This window comes from Salvelinus sp. IW2-2015, linkage group LG28 (assembly GCF_002910315.2).
Source record: "Salvelinus sp. IW2-2015 linkage group LG28, ASM291031v2, whole genome shotgun sequence".
Classification (NCBI taxonomy): Eukaryota; Metazoa; Chordata; class Actinopteri; order Salmoniformes; family Salmonidae; genus Salvelinus; species Salvelinus sp. IW2-2015.
In genome coordinates, this window is record NC_036868.1 from 2,359,567 (window position 1) to 2,379,612 (window position 20,046).

Consider the following 20,046-nt stretch of genomic DNA (forward strand, 5'->3'; position numbering starts at 1 on the left):
AAATACATCCACAGGTACACCTCCATTGACTCAAATGATGTCAATTAGCCTATTAGAAGCTTCTAAAGCCATGACATCATTTCTGGAATTTTCCAAGCTGTTTAAAGGCACAGTCAACTTAGTGTATGTAAACTTCTGACCCACTGGAATTGTGATACAGTGATTTATAAGTGAAATAATTGTCTGTAAACAATTGTAAAACAAATTACTTGTCATGCACAAAGTAGATGTCCTAACCGACTTCCCAAATTATGTGGATATATTGAAGGAACATCTCAAGACCTCAGTCAGGAAGTTAAAGCTTGGTCGCAAATGGGTCTTCCAAATCGACAATGACCCCAAGCATACTTCCAAAGTTGTGGCAAAATGGCTTAAGGACAACAAAGTCAAGATATTGGAGTGGCCATTACAAAGCCCTGACCTCAATCCTATAGAAAATGTGTTGGCAGAACTGAAAAAGCGTGTGCGAGCAAGGAGGCCTTCAAACCTGACTCAGTTACACCAGCTCTGTCAGGAGGAATGGGCCAAAATTCACCCAACTTATTGTGGGAAGCTTGTGYATGGCTACCCAAACATTTGACCCAAGTTAAACAATTTTAAGGCAATGCTACCAAATACTAATTGAGTGTATGTAAACTTCTGACCCACTGGGAATGTGATGAAAGAAATAAAAGCTGAAATAAATCATTCTCTCTACTATTATTCTGACATTTCACATTCTTAAAATAAAGTGGTGATCCTAACTGACCTAAGACGGGGCATTTTTACTTGGATTAAATGTCACGAATTGTGAAAAACTGAGTTTAAATGTATTTGGCTAAGGTGTATGTAAACCTCCAACTTCAACTGTATATTTAATTGGGGGAAATCTATGTCCTTAGCTTGATATTTAGCTATATTCCCAAGTGGAAATGTCATGTCTTACATTTGATTGAAAGTCTTTTTAGACCGGGGTCCCCTTCATTGGGCACCAAACCGAAGAGAACGGACTGAAACACGGAGCGACTACCTGGATGCTCATTTTCCTTTTTTGTTGCAAAATGTTTTCAGTTGTGTGACCTAATAAACACTATCTAACTGTAGGCTTTATCACATTCCTGTTTGTTTTTCAGTTCCAATTGAGAAACAATTATTTTTATTTTGGCCAGCTGGGCTTCTTTCTCTTTTAATTCATGAAGGTCGATTTACATTTCATAATATACACATTTAATACCAACGACAACAGCAGAAAACAAAACAAAAAAATAAATTAMAAAAAAAGCATCAATTTCTCTGGCAGATGTCAAATGTCCATAAGGTGCCATGGTACTGTTCATTTTTGTTTGCTGTCCAGTTTTTTTCTTAGTTGGGTCATTATTTGTCTAAAGACAGTTCTGCTTTGAATTACAGTTACATTCATGACCATTCTCCACAGTTTTGCACTTCTCTCCAGTCCCATACTGTACCTCAGCTTTAAAGCAAAGCAAGAAGCAGGGCTGCTGTTTTGCTTATGTTCAAAAATACAACTCTATTTGCAATGTTGACCTGTGCTCCTTACTTTTTTTTTCCTTTACTAGGCCCCCGTTTGCTGAAGTGAATTAAGGTTGTCACCCTACTACTGCTAGTTCTTTCTTCTCCCCAGCCACCTCACCGTGGTTCTTTTCTTCTCCCCAGCCACCTCACCTTGGTTCTTTTCTTCTCCCCAGCCACTTCACATTTTTTTTTTTTTTTTTTGTTTTTTTTTTTTTTTTTTTTTTTTTTTTTTTGTGGTTTTTTTTTTTTTTTTTTTTTTTTTTGTTTTTTTTTTTTTTTTTTTTTTTTTTGTGTTTTTGGGGGGATTTTTGGTTCTTTTCTTCTCCCAGCACCTCACCGTGGTTCTTTTTTCTCCCGCCACTACACTTGGTTTTTTCTTCTCCCAGCACCTCATTGGTTTTTTCTTCTCCCCAGCCACCATCACCATTGGTTCTTTTCTTTCCCAGCCTCATTGGTTCTTTCTTTCCCAGCACTCACGTGGTTCTTTTCTCTCCCAGCACTACCTGGTTCTTTCTTTTTCCGCTCCCTTGTTTTTTCTTCTCCCAGCCACTCAGCCTTGGTTCTTTTTCTTCTCCAGCACCTCACCTCTGGTTCTTTTTCTTCTCCCCAGCCATCTCACTGTGGTTCTTTCTTCCTCCCCAGCCACCTCACTTGGTTCTTTTCTTCTCCGCCAGCCCTCACTTGGTTTTTTTCTTCTCCCCACCACTCACTTGGTTTTTTTTCTTCCCAGCCACCTCATTGGTTCTTTTATTCTCAGCCACCTCACCGTGGTTTTTTTCTTCTCCCAGCCACTCACTTGGTTTTTTCTTCTCCAGCCACTCACGTGGTTCTTTTCTCTCCCAGCACCTCACCGTGGTTTTTTCTTCTCCCAGCAGCTCAGCTTGGTTTTTTTCTCCGCCACTCACGGGTTCTTTTCTTTCCAGCCACATCACCTTGGTTTTTTTCTCCCAGCACCTGCACGTGGTTCTTTCTTCTCCCCAGCCACCTCACCTTGGTTCTTTTCTTCCCCAGCCACCTCACCGTGGTTTTTCTCGTCCCCAGCCACCTCACCTTGGTTCTTTTCTTCTCCCAGCATCCCTTGGTTCTTCTTCTCCCAGCCACGCTCACCCTGGTTCTTTTTCTCTCCAGCCACCTACCTTGTGTTTTTCTTCTCCCCGCCACTACTTGGTTCTTTTCTTCTTCCCAGCCACCTCACGCTGTTTTTTCTTCTCCAGCCATCACCTTTGGTTCGTTTTCTTCTCCCAGCCCTCACCTGTTTTCATTCGCACTCCGTGTTTTTTCTTCTCCCAGCATCACCGTGGTTCTTTTCTTCTCCCCAGCCACCTCACCTTGGTTCTTTTCTTCTCCCCAGCCACCTCACCTTGGTTCATTTCCGTCCTCCTTCCGTCCTCATAAACCCATAGCAGAATGATCTACTTCTTCCCCCCCCCCCCTCTGATCAAATATGGTCCGCTCCATAATCAGTGTACGCTAGCGGTTAGCATGTTGTTAATTTGGGCCAGGGGGGAAATGGGAACACTCTTAAATGTTTGATGGGGGTGTTGGGTAGAGGTCAGGGGTTAGTGGCTGTAATGAAAACGTGCGGAGGAGGGCGAGGGATGTTAGCGCAGTGAGGTTTCGTCTTTTGGTGTTTTTTTTATTTTATATGCATCCTGTTGGGTCACGTCCATCTGTGACAATCGGGGCCAGCTTTGTCCACTTAGCATTTCCTGTGTGTAAAAAGATACTTAATGGCACCGCACCACATGGTCGTCACACACACACACACACACACGGTTGTGCGCATGGACACAGTCCCCCCCCCCACACACTGCTTCCAATAGGCTACTTCACTCCGACCAGCAGCTCCATCCCATAATTAGCCCTCACACAGCTCCTTTCTCGTTCCACTTCCTGCATCGATTACCGCGACTGGTGATGACGATGGTTAGGAGGCTATTTTCATCCAGGGCGCTGGGTTTATTATGTGCTTCCTTCGCAGTTTGCACACACTTGCTTGCACGCTACGCATGTACACACACATTCTGGAGGTAGTCTTATGAGCATAATAAGTACATAATCATTTTCTCCTCCCAGGTTGCTGTGAAAGACGATGTCTTCTCAGCGTTCCTTGTAAATTAACGATGAAAAATAGATGAACACACAAACACCACTGAAACAGAACACACACACACTCGGACCAAATACTTATGACTTGTATGTGGAAATGGACACAGCACATGGCTAACTCTCAGAATGGGCAGGCAGTTTAGGAGGTGTGTGGGGGTTGGTTGGTCGGTGTGTTCCCTGCCTCTTTCCCTGTCAGTGGGTCCTCTTTCTGGGGGGGGGGGGGGGGGTTATGCACTGACCTGCAAGGCTCCTGATCAAATGGAGGTTTTGTTCCTTGTCATTCCTGGTCCCTCCCAGGCCTGATCAGGAGTTGCTCCTCCATTGGAGCTGAACAGAATGTGCTGGAGGCATTTCTCTCTCCCCTTCTCCCTCTCGCGCAGCACACCCCCACCCTGCTCCAGGCCACTCCTCCATTTTGTTCTCTCTCTTTCTCTCCTCTGACCATGCCCTCTCTTGACCTCTGTGTGTAAACTGAAACCAGGCAGGACACCCGCCAGGTCACCTGAGAGGAGGGCACTCGGGTTGCAGGTTCTGATTCTTGAGGTTTACACACACACACATATGTGCACGTACGTGCATGCAAACACACACACATAGACACACACACACGTACATACATGCAAGCACACACACAGACCCACAAACGCACATCTGGCATAATATGCATTCCTTTGTCCGGAATTTATTTTATTAGGGAATAACTCAATTTCATTCATCTGATTTAGTTCATAGTCGAGTAGCTTGAATAAAGTCCTACGGCAATTTGTAATTACTGACACATTATTTTACACACGAGATACTGTGGTTATATAAAAAAGCCAATTGTATATCTTTACTATCATTTCCTAGATACTAGATATTCATTAAAGTATCTAGGAAATGTGAGTTTACATATTTCTAGTGGACAAAAGGACTTGTGTGGTTTCCTAACTGACAATCACTGGACCAGTGTTATGAAGGCCCAGGGGGCGGGGATGCGAGGACCACTGAACTTTGACCCGGAAACACATGCTGCTTTCATAAAATGATGACTGGAGAGGACGAGGAAGGCTCTCATTGATTGGCTGAGCCAGAGAATCAATGACTAGTCATGATAATGCCTTGAAAGAAAGAGAGAGAAGCAGTTCTGCTGAATTTTTAGTTACAAGATATTTAAAAATGCCTGTAACATTTTAGAATTTATAATAATATATCCATCAAAGTCGCCGGGATTGAAATCATTTATTAGATGTTTGTTTTAATGCTGTTGTGATTTGTACAAAAATGTGAAGTGACAGCTGAAGTGACCCACTACAGCTGAAACGGACATATAATACCCACCTTGGTTGTCATTCGCAACTTGTATGCATATTAATTCAGTTCACCATGACATCACCCTTTTCTTCCATTCTCTGTCCTTTTCTTTCCCCTCATCCCTTGTTTTGTCGTGAGTGTATGCCCTGTTGAATAGAGGTGTAGAATCCTTGCTGTCTCTCATTCTATCCCTAATCCTTTCCTTTTCCTCACAGCATATCCAAAACATCCAGAGCGGTCTCTTACTTTCAGCTAGCTGGAGTGAGCTAAGTTAATCACCTACTGCTTGCTAGCAGGAGACAGGGAATGAATGGGTGAACGAAGGGATAAATGAACGAATGAATACATTGTGTGAAATCATGTATGATTGAGGAGTCTATTTCACCCTTCGTGAAACCACGAGGTGTTTTAAATGATGAATGTGTCGATTCCCCTGTCTTTCATAGTTATGGCATTTTCCCACCGATATTCTTAAGAGTTTGTAGTGCTTTTAGTAATTTGGTTAGTAGTGGTGGTGATGTCTTTTAGTAATTTGGTTAGTAGTGGTGGTGATGTCTTTTAGTAATTTGGTTAGTAGGTTTGATGTCTTTTAGTAATTTGGTTAGTAGTGTGGTGATGTCTTTTTAGTAATTTGGTTAGTAGTGGTGGTGATGTCTTTTAGTAATTTGGTTAGTAGTGGTGGTGATGTCTTTTAGTGATTTGGTTAGTATGGTGGTGATGTCTTTTAGTATTTGGTTAGTAGTAGTGGTGATGTCTTTTTAGTATTTGTTAGTAGTAGTGGTGATGTCTTTTAGTCATTTGGTTAGTGTGGTGGTGATGTCTTTTAGTAATTTGGTTAGTAATTCTGTTAGTAGTGGTGATGATGTCTTAGTGATTTGGTAGTAGTGGTGGTGGTGTCTTTTAGTAATTGGTTAGTAATTCTTGTTAGTAGTGGTGATGATGTCTTTTAGTAATTTGGTTAGTAGTAGTGTGTGATGTCTTTTAGTAATTTGGTTAGTAGTTGTGGTGATGTCTTTTAGTGATTTGGTTAGTAGTAGTGGTGATGTCTTTTTAGTATTAGTGATTTGGTTAGTAGTGGTGGTGATGTCTTTTAGTGATTTGGTTAGTAGTGGTGGTGATGTCTTTTAGTCATTTGGTTAGTAGTAGTGGTGATGTCTTTTAGTGATGAGGTTGACGTCTTTATTGTCAAGAAGCACAAAGATTTGTCCTCACCAAAATGGCAAAATAATATATATAGTGAAATCTCTGAACTACAGTGCTGATCTGATCACTTTGAATTAATTGGTAGGATTAGATATATTTTATAGTTTACAGTACTTTAAGTAAAATGTGACATCGTAATTTTAGAGATGCAGTTGTTGTAAGTATTTCAATTAACCATACAGTTTTACATGTATTGATTTCAATGGGTTATCCCAAGATGTGTCTGTGTATAACAGAAGGATTTGTTTCTATGTTATGTGAAAACAATTAGTGTTAGAAATTATGCAAACTGGTATTTTAGATATTTAAATTTTTTTTTGAATATATTTAGAAACTCACTGAATTAGAAATGATAAAATCTATTGAAATAATTGAGTGGTTTAGAGATTTGAAGTATATCATTTACTTGAATATTTGGACTGCCTTTTTGCCCCTCCCACTTGTACAATTTCATTGGTTGAGGGAAATTGCTGTATTTTTCAAGCAATAAATTAAATGTAAGATTACTGTAGTGATTTTAAATAATTGTTAGATATATCATCAATGGGTCTAAATATAAACTAGGACAGTTAGTAGCTGTTACTAGTGGCATAATAATGACTGACTTTAATGTATTAAAATCATTAGTAGATAATGAATTAATGTTGATTAGTCAATAGATATCACATTTTCCATTTAGAAAGCTTCAGGGTATGTGAGATGATAAAAACACCATTATAAAGATATTTAAGCTTCTATAATAGCTTTGTGTTATTAATTCTAAGCAACATTTTGTGTGAAATATTACATGTATTATAGCAAATATACACGTATAAATCTATTCCAAAAATGGGTTAATTCATAAAGAAATTAACTGTAATAACTTTAGTGCAGCTATTATTTCTGTCTTTCCTATTGGTTTCCAAAGATAACATTTAACTAATAATATTTATATCAAAGATTAATACAAAATAACACATAATACTAGGGACCAGATTTATTATATTTTTCATGAAACATGAACATGAAATGATTGGTAACACTTTATTTGGATAGTCCATCTGTAGGTGCTCTACTGACTATCAGTAACATTTCAACTAACTACCTACTAACCCTAACCTTAACCCTTATTCAAATACTAACCCTAACCTTTATTCAAATACTAACCCTAACCCTAACCCTTATTCAAATACTAACCTAACGAGCAGTTCCTTATCAACAGATAGAGAGTTTGTCAAACTAACAATCTGTAGAGGTTCTACAGATGGAAACTCCAGACCATACAAATAAAGTGTAACCAAATAGTTTTATATGCATGAACTTTAATGGTTTATAGTCCTATTTTGTCTTACAGTTTTATCTTTTGAACTTGTTTACCATAGATAAACACAAGCAACATTTGCACTGTTGTAAATGACTTAGTAAAGCTAACCCAAATAGTAGCCATTCTTCCCAACTGTACTCTGTTTATAGAATCATTCAGCCTCTCTCTCTCTCGTGGCAACATGCTTGTTTGAATAGCTCTTCATAGGCCTGCATACTGTTGGCTTGCTCTGGCAGTCCTTCAACAGCGTGTATACATTTTGATGGTGTGTGTGTTTGTTCCCCTCTGCTAAATTTGGTTATGCGTCGGGTGCGATCCGTAAAAGATACATGATATCAGTCATTATGTTGTTGTCAAATCAAACGTCTTTGATTTATATGTAGCCTAGTGTTTACGTAGTAACCAGATGAATAATTTAGATGGAACTGATAAAGAAGTGACAGCATTGGGTGCGAAACCCTATCCCCCCCCTATCCCCCCCCCCCCTCTGTCAGAAGGAATCTAAGTGAGAAACTAAAATGGGAGGGATGAGGAAGGGATGCACCTAAGCTACCAATTTTTCGATTTAATTTACAAAAAAAGTCATTTGATAAGGATGAACATTGACAATGACTGGAATTAAATAGTCGACATTCTAAAGGTTTGCTATAAATGCTAGCCCAAAAATCATTAATTGTAACAGTGCAGTGTTTCTAAAGAGGGGTGGTCTGGATGTAATTGTAATTACATGGTAATAATTCAGTATCTTTTAAAGGATGGTCTGGTCGGTATAATTCAAATTCCATGGCAGCATTTCTTAAAGGGCTGGTGTGTTGATTTTTTTTCCTCCACAGAGTAAACTGGTGATGGAGGGCTTCCGCAGCCTGAAGGAGGGCGAGCAGGTGGAYTTCACCTTTAAGAAGTCCTCCAAGGGCCTGGAGWCCCTGTGGGTGACGGGGCCGGGCGGGGGACCGTGTGCGGGCAGCGAAAGGAGACCCAAAGGGAAGGTCCCGCCCCAGAAGAACCGCAAACCAAAGGGAGACCGGTGAGTACAAGAGCAAAGCATGCTGAGAAGGCTCTGATTGACAGGAAGTACAATGTGGATGGAGCTTTCCTGCACAGGATTTTAAAACGACATGGGCGAAATGGCTGTTACTTTGGGAAAGACCAGGGACCTCACGATATGATATTATCATGATACTTAGGTGCCGATATGATATGTATTGAGATTCTCACGGTTCTATATGTTTTGCGATTTGATTCTGCAATTCTATTGTCATTTGACGTTCCAAACATATTGCTCACTATATGTCTGCTGCAGAGAGACGAGAGAGAGCATGATATAATTAGTTTTGATCAGTCATGGAAATAAGTGCTGAAAACATGTTTGCTCACTATTTAAAAAGAACAAGATATAGGATATAGGTACAGCTGACTAGCTGTGTTGCTTTGTTTGGTTTTTGAAACTAGGTTTGCTGTTCACTTGTGCTATATAAGATGGAAGGGAGTTCCATTCAATCATGGCTTTGTATACTACTGTACTTTTCTTTTAATTTATTCTGGACCTGTGGACTGTGAAAAGACCCCTGGTGGCATGTCTGGTGGGGTGTGTGTCAGTGCTGTATGCAAGTCACGATACAGATGTAACTGTATTGACCCCCCCATCACTACTGCTACTGGAAACCAACATWAAAGTAACGTGGACAACAAAGAATTAAAAAGGCTAAACTGATTTGTTAACATTTAAAAAGTAATCTGTTGATTTACGCTCAAATTTTACTGACGAAAAAACAACCGTTTTTWWAAAAAAAACATGAAAAACATTTTTGTTGTTGATGGGTATTAATATGGAAGAAAATTTCAGTATTAGCCTTACAAATCTGTATGTTTCTGCCTTCATCAGTTGGATAGTTATCAGGGGGCCTAGATTGTAGATTTAACACAGATCTAAGTACACTGCGATTGCCATGGTTATTCAGCTTGAGTCATGCATTGAATAAGGCACTTTTCCCGCTATTCAAAGTCAATTTATCACCTTCCACAATCTTAAAATTGTGCCTGGGTAGGTTTGTGAATCTCAATGCATTTTACTGCAGGCATTATGAAAGGGGGAGTTTTGACTATCTGAATACTGTCTGTGGTGTTGAGCTGGACTGTTACAAGACTTTCAGGAGTAGTGAACGTTAAATGTGAACTCTTTCCCGACATCAACATTTTTAACGTCTTGTTTAGTCCCCAAGGCTTATATGGAACTCACTGAAATAGTTTGATGGTTGCTGTATCTGTGCTCTACCTCTCTGTCCCTCTTCTACTGAGAAAACATGCAGTTCCTCCTCCATGTGTCAGAGCACCTGGTGCTGCAGTGAACACACAGAGACGGACTGGGATGGAGCTATATGTGGCTGCCATCGTGGGAGGCTACTTCACATAGTTCCACTGTACAGTGTACATTAAAGCCAAAATCTGGAGTTTGTGTATCCACTAGCAGTAAGCTGAGGAATGGGGGCTGGAGAAATGTAACCTAACTACTTTCAAATTCATACACGCAACTCAAGTTATTCTTCAAGAATCAATGAATATGGGGCAGGCTGTCATCAAAGGACCATTGAACAAGGAAATATCCCAGATTATTCCTTAATTTTTAAAAATTAAGCTGTGTGCCTTTAACGTTTGCGATCTCAAGGCTTATGTAATTCTTTCCCTACAATGGATGTACAGAGCCTTGAGAAAATATTCATACCCCTTGGCTTATTCCACATTTAGTTGTTACAACCTGAATTCACAATGTATTAAACTGATTTTTTTCTCACCCATCTACACACAATACCCCATAATGACATGGAAAACATGTTTTTATACATTTTTGAAAATTAAATACAGATCTAATTTACATACAGGAAGTATTCACACCCCTGAATCAACACATGTTAATCACATTTGGCAGTGATTACAGCTGAAAGTCTCTTGAGCTTTGCACACCTGGATTGTACAATATTTGCACATTATTATTTAAATTCTTCAAACTCTGTGAAGTTGTTTGTTCATCATTGCTAAACAGCCATTTAAGTCTTGCCTTAGATTTTCAAGCCGATTTTTAAGTTAAAACTGTAACTAGTCAGTACAGATCCAGGTTCGATCCCGGGCTGTGTCGCAGCCGGACGTGACCAGGAGACCCATGAGGCGCAATTGGCCCAGCGTCGTCCGGGTTAGGGAAGGGTTTGGCCTGCTGGGATGTCCTTGTCCCATTGTGCTCTAGCGACTCCTTGTGGCGGCCATGTGCATGCACACTGATTTCGGTCGCCAGCTGTACGGTGTTTCCTCCAACACATTGGTGCGGCTGGCTTCTGGGTTAAGCGAGCAGTGTGTCAAGAAGCAGTGCGGCTTGGCGGGGTCGTGTTTAGGAGGAAGCATGGCTCCGGACCTTCACCTCTCCCGAGTCCGTACGGGAGCTGCAGCGATGGAACAAGACTGTAACTACCAATTGGATATCACATAATTGGGGAGCTAAGGGGTGGAAAGTACCGCCCCCCCCCCCAAAATCGATGTATTTGTCGCATGCGCCGAATACAGGGAAATGKTTACTTAGAAGCCCTTAACCAACAATGCAGTTAACCTCTCTAGGGTACGTGAGACGGTAGCGTCCCACCTCTTCAACAGCCAGTGAAACTGCAGGGCGCCAAATTCAAAACAGAAATCCCATAATTAAAATTCCTCAAACATACATGTATTTTACACCATTTCAAAGATACACTGGTTGTAAATCCAGCCACAGAGTCCGATTTCAAAAAGGCTTTACGACGAAAGCAAACKAAACAATTATGTTAGGTGAGTGCCTATTCACAGAATAACACAGCCATTTTTCCAGTCAAAGAGAGGAGTCACAAAAAGCAGAAATATAGATAAAATTAATCACTAACCTTTGATGATCTTCATCAGATGACACTCATAGGACTTCATGTTACAGAATACATGTATGTTTTGTTCGGTAAACTTCATATTTATATCCAAAATCTGAGTTTACATTGGCGCCTTACGTTCAGAAGTTCCAAAACATCTTTTGATTTTGCAGAGAGCCACATCAATTTACAGGAATACTCATAATAAACATTGCTAAAAGATACAASTGTTATGCATGGAATTTTAGATCCACTTCTCCTTAATGCAACCGCTGTGTCAGATTTCAAAAAAAGCTTTATGGAAAAAGAAAACGATGCAATAATCTGAGTCGGCGCTCAGAGCCCAATCAAGACACAAATATATCCGCCATATTATGCAGTCAACAAAAGTCATAAATGGCATTCTAAATCTTCACTTACCTTTGCTGATCTTCGTCGGAATGCACTCCCACTTCCACAAGAAATGTTCATCATTTATGTCCAAATAGTTACTTTTGTTAGCGCGTTTGGTAAACAAATCCAAAGTCACGAAGCGCGTTCACTAAAAGCAGACGAAATGTCAAAAAGTTCCGTAACAGTCAATAGAAACATGTCAAACGATGTATTGAATCAATCTTTAGGATGTTAAGATAAATCTTCAATAATGTTCCAACCGGAGAATTCCATTGTCTTCAGAAGTGCGATGGAACAGAGCTCACTCTCATGTGAACGCGCATGGTCAGCTCATGGCAGACCTTACTCATTCCCTTCTCCTTCGGCCCCACTTCACAGTAGAAGCATCAGACAAGGTTCTAAAGACTGTTGACATCTAGTGGAAGCCTTAGGAAGTGCAACATTACCAATATCCCACTATCTTCAATAGGAGCTGAGTTGAAAATCGACCAACCTTACTTTACTCTGGGCATGCTTTTCATCCGGYCGTGAAAATACTGCCCCCTACCCCAAAGAAGTTAAGAAAGTGTTAAAGTATTTGCTAAATGTTTTTATAATTAAAGGAGCAACAATAAAATAACAGTAGCGAGGCTGTATACGGGGTACTGGTACAATGTGCGGGGTCACCGGTTAGTCGAGGTAATATGTAGGTAGAGGTAAAGTGACTATGCATGGATAATAAACAGAGAGTAGCAGCAGCGTAAAAATTGGGGGTGGGTTGGGGACAAGGCAAATAGTCCGGGTAGCCATTTGATTAGCTGTTCAGGAGTCTTATGGCTTGGGGGTAGAAGCCTTTTGGACCTAGACTTGGCGCTCCGGTACCGCTTGCCATGCGGTAGCAGAGAGAACAGTCTATGACTAGGGTGGCTGGGGCCTTTGGCAATTTTTTGGGGCCTTCCTCTGACACCGCCTGGTATATAGGTCCTGGATGGCAGGAAGCTTGGCCCCAGTGATGCACTGGGCCGTACGGACTACCCTCTGTAGTGCCTTGCGGTCGGAGGCCGTGCAGTTGCCATACCAGGCGATGATGCAACCAGTCAGGATGCTCTCGATGGTGCAGCTGTAGAACTTTTTGAGGCTCTGAGGACCCATGCCAAATATTTTCAGTGTCCTGAGGGGGAATATGCGTTCTCGTGCCCTCTTCACAATTGTCTTGGTGTGTTTGGACCATGATAGTTTAGGTGATATGGACACCAAGGAACTTGATGCTCTCAACCTGCTCCTCTACAGCCCCATCGATGAGAATGGGGGTGTGCTCGGTCCTCCTTTTTTCTGTAGTCCACAATCATCTCCTTTGTCTTGATCACGTTGAGGGAGAGGTTGTTGTCCTGGCACCACATGGCCAGGTCTCTGACCTCCTCCCTATAGGCTGTCTCATCGTTGTTGGTGATCAGGCCTACCACAGTTGTGTCATCGGCAAACTTGATGATGGTGTTGGAGTCGTGCTTGGCCATGCAGTCATGGGTGAACAGGGAGTACAGGAGGGGACTGAGCACACACCCCTGAGGGGCACCTGTGTTGAGGATCAGCATGGCATATGTTGTTACCTACCCTTACCACTTGGGGGTGGCCTTTCATTGTCTCCAAGTGTCTGTGGAAAGCAGGCTGAACCAGGTTTTCCTCTAAGATTTTGCCTGTGCTTAGCTCTATTCCGTTTCTTTTTATCCTAAAGAACTCCCTATTCCTTGCCGAGGACAAGCATACCCATAACATGATGCAGCCACCACCATGCTTGAAATTATAAAGAGTGGTTCTCAGTGATGTGTGGTGTTGGATTTGCCTCAAACATAGAACTTTGTATTCAGGACATGAAGTCAATTTCTTTGCCACGTTTTTTGCAGTTTTACTTTATTGCAAAAAGGATGCATGTTTTGGAAAAAATGTATTCTGTACAGGCTTCCTTCTTTTCATGCTGTCATTTAGGTTAGTATTGTAGAGTAACTACAATATTGTTGATCCATCCTCAGTTCTCATATCAAAACCATTAAACTCATGGTGAAATCCCTGAGCAGTTTCCTTCCTCTCCGGCAACTGAGTTAGGAAGGACGCCTGTATCTTTGTAGTGAGTGGGTGTATTGATACACCATCCAAAGTGTAGTTCATAACTTCACCATGCTCAAAGGGATATTCAATGTGAACGTTCGCCTCATTCTGAGATCCTGAGTGCTCTGGAGCAAGTTTTATTATGTATAAAATGGAAGAAGTTTGGAACCACCAAGACTCTTCAAAGTCTGCTTTTTTCTTCTTTAGGCTTGCCATATCAAAGGGATTGAATACTTACTGACTCAAGAAATTTCAGCTTTTCATTCTGAATTTGTAAAGAAATCTAAAAAGACTTTCACTAACATTATAGGGTATTGTGTGGAGGCCAGTGAGACAAAACCTAAATGTAATAGATTTTACACTCAGGTTGTAACACAACAAAATGTGGAAAAAGTCAAGGAGTATGAATACTTTCTGAAGGCACTGTATATCTGCATAGACCAAATCATTGTGTGATTGATATAGCTTTCTGGCTATCCAATCCCTCTCTTAATCAGGTGTGAAAATAATTAAGGTTTCCTCTTTAGTAATTAAATTATCTGCCGAAAGGGTTCCCTGGATGTTTTACAACAGTGAATAATTCAGTATAATTTGGGGCTACTTTGTGGTTGGTTATCTCCATGGGGATTTGGAAGGGGGATACTTTGAGGTTGGTTATCTCCCATAGTGATTTTTATTGTGTTGAGGATGGGAATCTGTGTTGGTTGGTTGGTAGCAGGTACTTAAGTTTGATTATACCTCTTGTTCTCTGCTGCTTAAGCCTTACCGTATTCTTCCACGGGCTGGACAGAACTAGAACTACAACCATACTTGAACACATCAGTGTATAAGTCCTGCGTTCCAATTATCTGTCCTTTCTCTTAAAGTGTGCACTTGTTTACTTCCCTTCGTGGATTTAAAAGGAAAGGACTGTCAAAAGAAATATGGTGGAAACTCGTCACACTTTATTTGGATAGTCCAGATAGTCCGTGTATAGATGCTCTACAGATGGTTGATAGTATGATCATCTGTTGACAAGCAACTGCTTGATAAGGTTAGGGGTAGGTTTAGAGTAAGGGTTAAGTTCAGTGTTTTGTGTTAGTAGTTGAAATGTTACTGACAGCCATGGGAAGATGAGTTTAAGTCAAAGTGCCAGGGTTAGAGGTTCCAAAATCATTCTATGAATCATTCAACGCAAGAAGCTGTTGTAAATTTGGCTCGCATGCTGCCCAAATTGTGGCCTTCCTGACTCTTAAGAGCCTGTGATAAAACTTAATCCACAGGTATTTTTTAGAAGCTATTGATCCTCTGTAGCTAAATGATGCACTCTTATTTTATTTATGTAGGTTCATAAATAGATGGTCTTTAGAGCATCTACAGATGGACTATCCAAATAAAGTGTTACCGGAAACTCTGTTTAGCCCGTACTTTCACCAATCAAATGCTTTAAAATGCACGGGGAGGAGTGCACAAGTACACACATTGAGAGAAGTGACATACAGTTCTTAGTTCTTGCACTAAAGTTGCCAGTTGATATTATTAGATGCCAAACTGTTAGACAACCCTAACTCATTATACATCAGTATAATGTTAGGGGTTTAGGATATGCAGAGAAGTGCTATATTAGGGTGGCAGGTAGCCTAGCATTTAAGAGAGTTGGGCCAGTAACCGGAAGGTTTCTCGTTTGTAAATAAGAATTTGTTCTTAACTGACTTGCCTAGTTAAATAAATTAATGAATTAATCCCCTAGCCGACTAGGTGAAAAATCTGATGTGCCATTTAGCAAGACACTTAACCCTAATTGCTCCTGTAAGTTGCTCTGGATAAGCTAAATTACAAAATAAGTAAAGATTTGCAGTTTAACGTTGACTCAAACTAAAGGAATATTTCACCACTCAATCCATTTTAAGTGAAACAGTAAACCAAAGTTGAAAATAGGTATAAATGACCTCTCGGCAATTGAGTTAGTCACATAGYATTTATATGGTCCTGTTTCAGCTCATATCTGTCAGAAGTGATGTGGTTGCTGTGGTTACTTTCTGGTACTCACTAAGGAGAATTGGGATTTGGTCATTTAACCTTCTGAGCAATAACTGTTGCTTGTTTTGCTCAATACAAATTAGGGTTGCAAACTTCTGCTAACTCTCTCGACAATCCATGTTTTTACCTGATGGGAATCTTTTAACCGGGACTTCTGGAAAACCTAGGAATTTGTGGAAAGTTTTTGCAATCCTAATCCCAATAATAAATGGTACAATAATTTTACCATCACCAATTTATCTTGGCATATTCATTAAAATATAAAGAGTTTTCTCAACACTCATAAGAGTTAATTTAACACTAAAACAGTGTTTACTTTCAGTGTTAAATTTACACTGACACATTTGCTGTCACCATGAATTCATAACGGAATAAAAGGAGAATAAGCCATATGATGCCCTACAAATGTTTTGTCATTGCACCAATCCCAGGGAGGAATATTACGGATGGTGTGTCCACACTTCTCTGAGGAGGCAAGGACATATGAGGCGGTCTAGGCTATATTTAGGTCAAGTCCCGAATGGCACCCTATTCCCTATATACAGTAGTGCACTACATTTGACCAGATTCATATGGGCCCTGGTCAAAAGTAGTGCAGGAATTGGGGGCCATTTTGTATTACCGTGGTAACCYCCACAAGCTCCTTAGTAACCCACAAGGTCCCAGTGAAGTGTGTCTAAACCATTTCATAGCTCGGTAAGAGCACATAATGGGAATATTGAGATGACATGATCTTATTGCTTAACTAAACAWGATGTCAATTCCGGTTTAAGCCTGTTTGGTTATTGAATTGGGTATGGAGTTTGTATCACYCAATTGCGTTTTTTTTGTTATAGCATTGCCTTTTTCAATTCAATTTTCTCAGGCAGTTAATTTGGAATTGAAATGTCCTTGACCCTTGATCGGCAGATTGTTTTTTATGAGAGAGACAGGGAGATCTCCCAACGGTTCATCTCAACATCCTTCCTTAAGTGCAGCATTCTTTTAAAACATTTCTGCTGCTGTGCTCTTTATTTGTTGGTRTTTAACAGTGATCTTAAAGACTCAACGAAATGCACCAAGGCTAGCTTCTAATGCTCACCATCGATTGTGTCTGAGAATCAATGCAATAGAATGCCAACTGTTGTTTTCCCAAGCCATAATGTCTTTCAATACAATGTACCAACTGTGTTCCATGCAACTTCGAGAAAGCTCCCTATATGAGGATTGTAATTGAGGATGAATAACACTAATGTCTTTGATCCAACTTTAAAACTTTTMGTACTAATAAATAAATAATATAAATATATATTTATATTATTTATTTATTTTTTCCACAATTCCTGACATTTAATCCAAGTAAAAATGCCCTGTCATAGGTCACTTAGGATCACCAGTTTATTTTAAGAATGTGAAATGTCAGAATAATACTAGAGAATTATTTAATTCAGCTTTCATTTCTTTCATCACATTCCCAGTGGGTCAGAAGTTTACATACACTCACTTAGTGTTTGGTACCATTGCCTTGAAATTGTTTAACTTGGGTCAAATGTTTCAGGTAGCCATTCACAAGCTTCCCACAATAAGTTGGGTGAATTTTGGCCCATTCCTCCTGACAGAGCTGGTGTAACTGAGTCAGGTTTGTAGGCCTCATTGCTCGCACACGCTTTTTCAGTTCTGCCCACAAATTTTATCTCTAGGATTGAGGTCAGGGCTTTGTGATGACCACTCCAATACCTTGACTTTGTTGTCCTTAAGCCATTTTGCCACAATGTTGGAAGTATGCTTGGGGTCATTGTCCATTTGGAAGACCCCTTGCGGAGACTGATGTCTTGAGATGTTGCTTCAATATATCCACATACTTTTCCTACCTCATGATGCCATCATTTGTGGAAGTGCACCAGTCCCTCCTGCAGCAAAGCACCCCCACAACATGATGCTGCCACCCCCGTCGCTTCACGGTTGGGATGGTGTTCTTCGGCTTGCAAGCCTCCCCTTTTTCCTCTGAACATAACGATGGTCATTATGGCCAAACAGTTCTATTTCTGTTTATTCAGACCAGAGAACATTTCTCCAAAAGTAAGATCTTTGTCCCCATGTGCAGTTGCAAACCATAGTCTGGCTTTTTTATGGCAGTTTTGTAGCAGTGGCTTCTTCCTTGCTGAGTGGCCTTTCAGGTTATGTCGATATAGGCTCTCATTTACTGTGGATATACATACATACATACATACATACTTTTTTCCAGCATCTTCACAAGGTCCTTTGCTGTTGTTCTGAGATTGATTTGCACTATTCGCACCAAAGTACGTTAATCTCTAGGAGACAGAACACGTCTCCTTCCTGAGCGTATGACGCTGCGTTGTCCCCATGGTGTTTATACTTGCGTACTATTGTTTGTACAGATGAACGTGGTACCTTCAGGCATTTGGAAATGTTCCCCAAGGATGAACCAGACTTGTTGAGGTCTACAATTTTATTTTCTGAGGTCTTGGCTGATTTCTTTTGATTTCCCCATGATGTCAAGCAAAGAGGCAATGAGTTTGAAGGTAGGCCTTAAAATACATCCACAGGCACACCTCCAATTGACTCAAATGATGTCAATTAGCCTATCAGAAGCTTCTAAAGCCATGACATAATTTTCTGGAATATTCCAAGCTGTTTAAAGGCACAGTCAACTTAGTGTATGTAAACTTCTGACCCACTGGAATTGTGATATAGTGAGTTGTGAAATTATCTGTCTGTAAACAATTGTTGGAAAAATMACTTGTGTCATGCACAAAGTAGATGTCCTAACCYARTTGCCAAAACTATAGTTTGTTAACAAGACATTTGTGGAGTGGTTGAAAAACAAGTTTTAATGACTCCAACCTAAGTGTATGTAAACTTCCGACTTCAACTGTGTATATTATAGTACCAGTCAAAAGTTTGGACACACCTACTCATTCAAGGGTTTTTATTTGTACTATTTTCTACATTGTTGAATAATAGTAAAGACATRAAAACTATGAAATAACACACATGGAATCATGTAGTAACCAAAAGTGTCATAACTGAGATTCTTCGAAGTAGCCAACCTTTTTACTTGATGACAGCTTTGCACACTCTTGCCATTCTCTCAACCAGCTTCATGAGGTAGTCACATGGAATGCATTTCAATTAACAGGTGTACCTTGTTAAAAGTTAATTTGTGGAATTTTTCTTAATCCGTTGTGACAAGGTAGGGGTGGTATACAGATAGGGTTGCAATGGGTCGGACACTTTCCGGGAAATTTCCGGAAATRTTCCATGAGTAGTTATGCCTGGGAATTTTGCTTAAATTCATAAAAGTTAGCTTGTAACAGTGAACCTTTTTTTGTGGGATACACATAAAGCAATTCTAGGTCTTGTGGCATATTTTGGTTAAACTATCCCCAATTCAATGGAATTGCAACCCTCTGCATGCACAGTGCATTCTTCCATCACATTTACATCTGATTCTCAAGATCTTGCACACTAATGAGATGCTATTGAGCCCACACTACTACATTGTCTGAGCCAAGGACTACATTCTTTCTGGTAAGTTTTGATTACAATACTGGGTGGGGTGAATATATTTTATGACACACAATTTTTTGTTAACTAGTAAATAGTAGCCTACAGCAAAGTGTGTCAATCATTTCTAACTTGTTAACAATTTCTGCAAGTTAGTTTTTGCTACCATGTGGGTTTTAGCTTTCTTGAGCCTGCTAACGGAGGAGTGTTAATTCACCTGTTTCCATACATGTTTTATTTTAAAACATTTATCTTACAAAGGACTTGTTTAATTTAACTGCGTAACTATTTATCTGTACAAAAAAAATAATCTTCTAATCTTTACAGGACAATGCCACGGCACTATCTGACGTGTGGAGACATTTCACTGCAGCTAATGTAGAATGAAAAGCTGTGTACATTTGRAAATACTCTGCGAAGAATGCAACAAAGATGCAGAACCATCTGGCCAAGTTCCCTCAGCACTCACAACAAGCAACCTCTGACAAAGGTCCCTCTACTTCTATGTGAGGTGAAAATGATGAATCAGACACCTTATCGATAGAAACAGCTCATGGTCCTCCTGGAATCAGACGTTTTTTTGACTTAATGGAGGAATGCAGTCAGAGAAATGCTGATGAATGTCTTGCTCGAGCTGTGTATGCAACTGGTTCACTTCTGATGCTCACAGGCAATGTGTATTGGAAGAGATTTCTGAATGTTCTTCGCCCAGCATACACCCCTCCAACCAGACATGCTTTATCGACT

At 40.3% G+C, this 20,046-nt stretch overlaps 1 protein-coding gene across 1 annotated transcript in view; it reads left to right on the forward strand.

Moving 5' to 3' along the window:
- Positions 1-20,046, forward strand: part of lin28b (lin-28 homolog B (C. elegans)) — a 48,517-nt gene that overhangs the window by 16,734 nt on the left and 11,737 nt on the right. Inside the window, 1 exon segment of the mRNA XM_023974508.2 lies at positions 8,254-8,444. Within this exon segment, the coding sequence (XP_023830276.2) occupies positions 8,254-8,444 (191 nt within the window).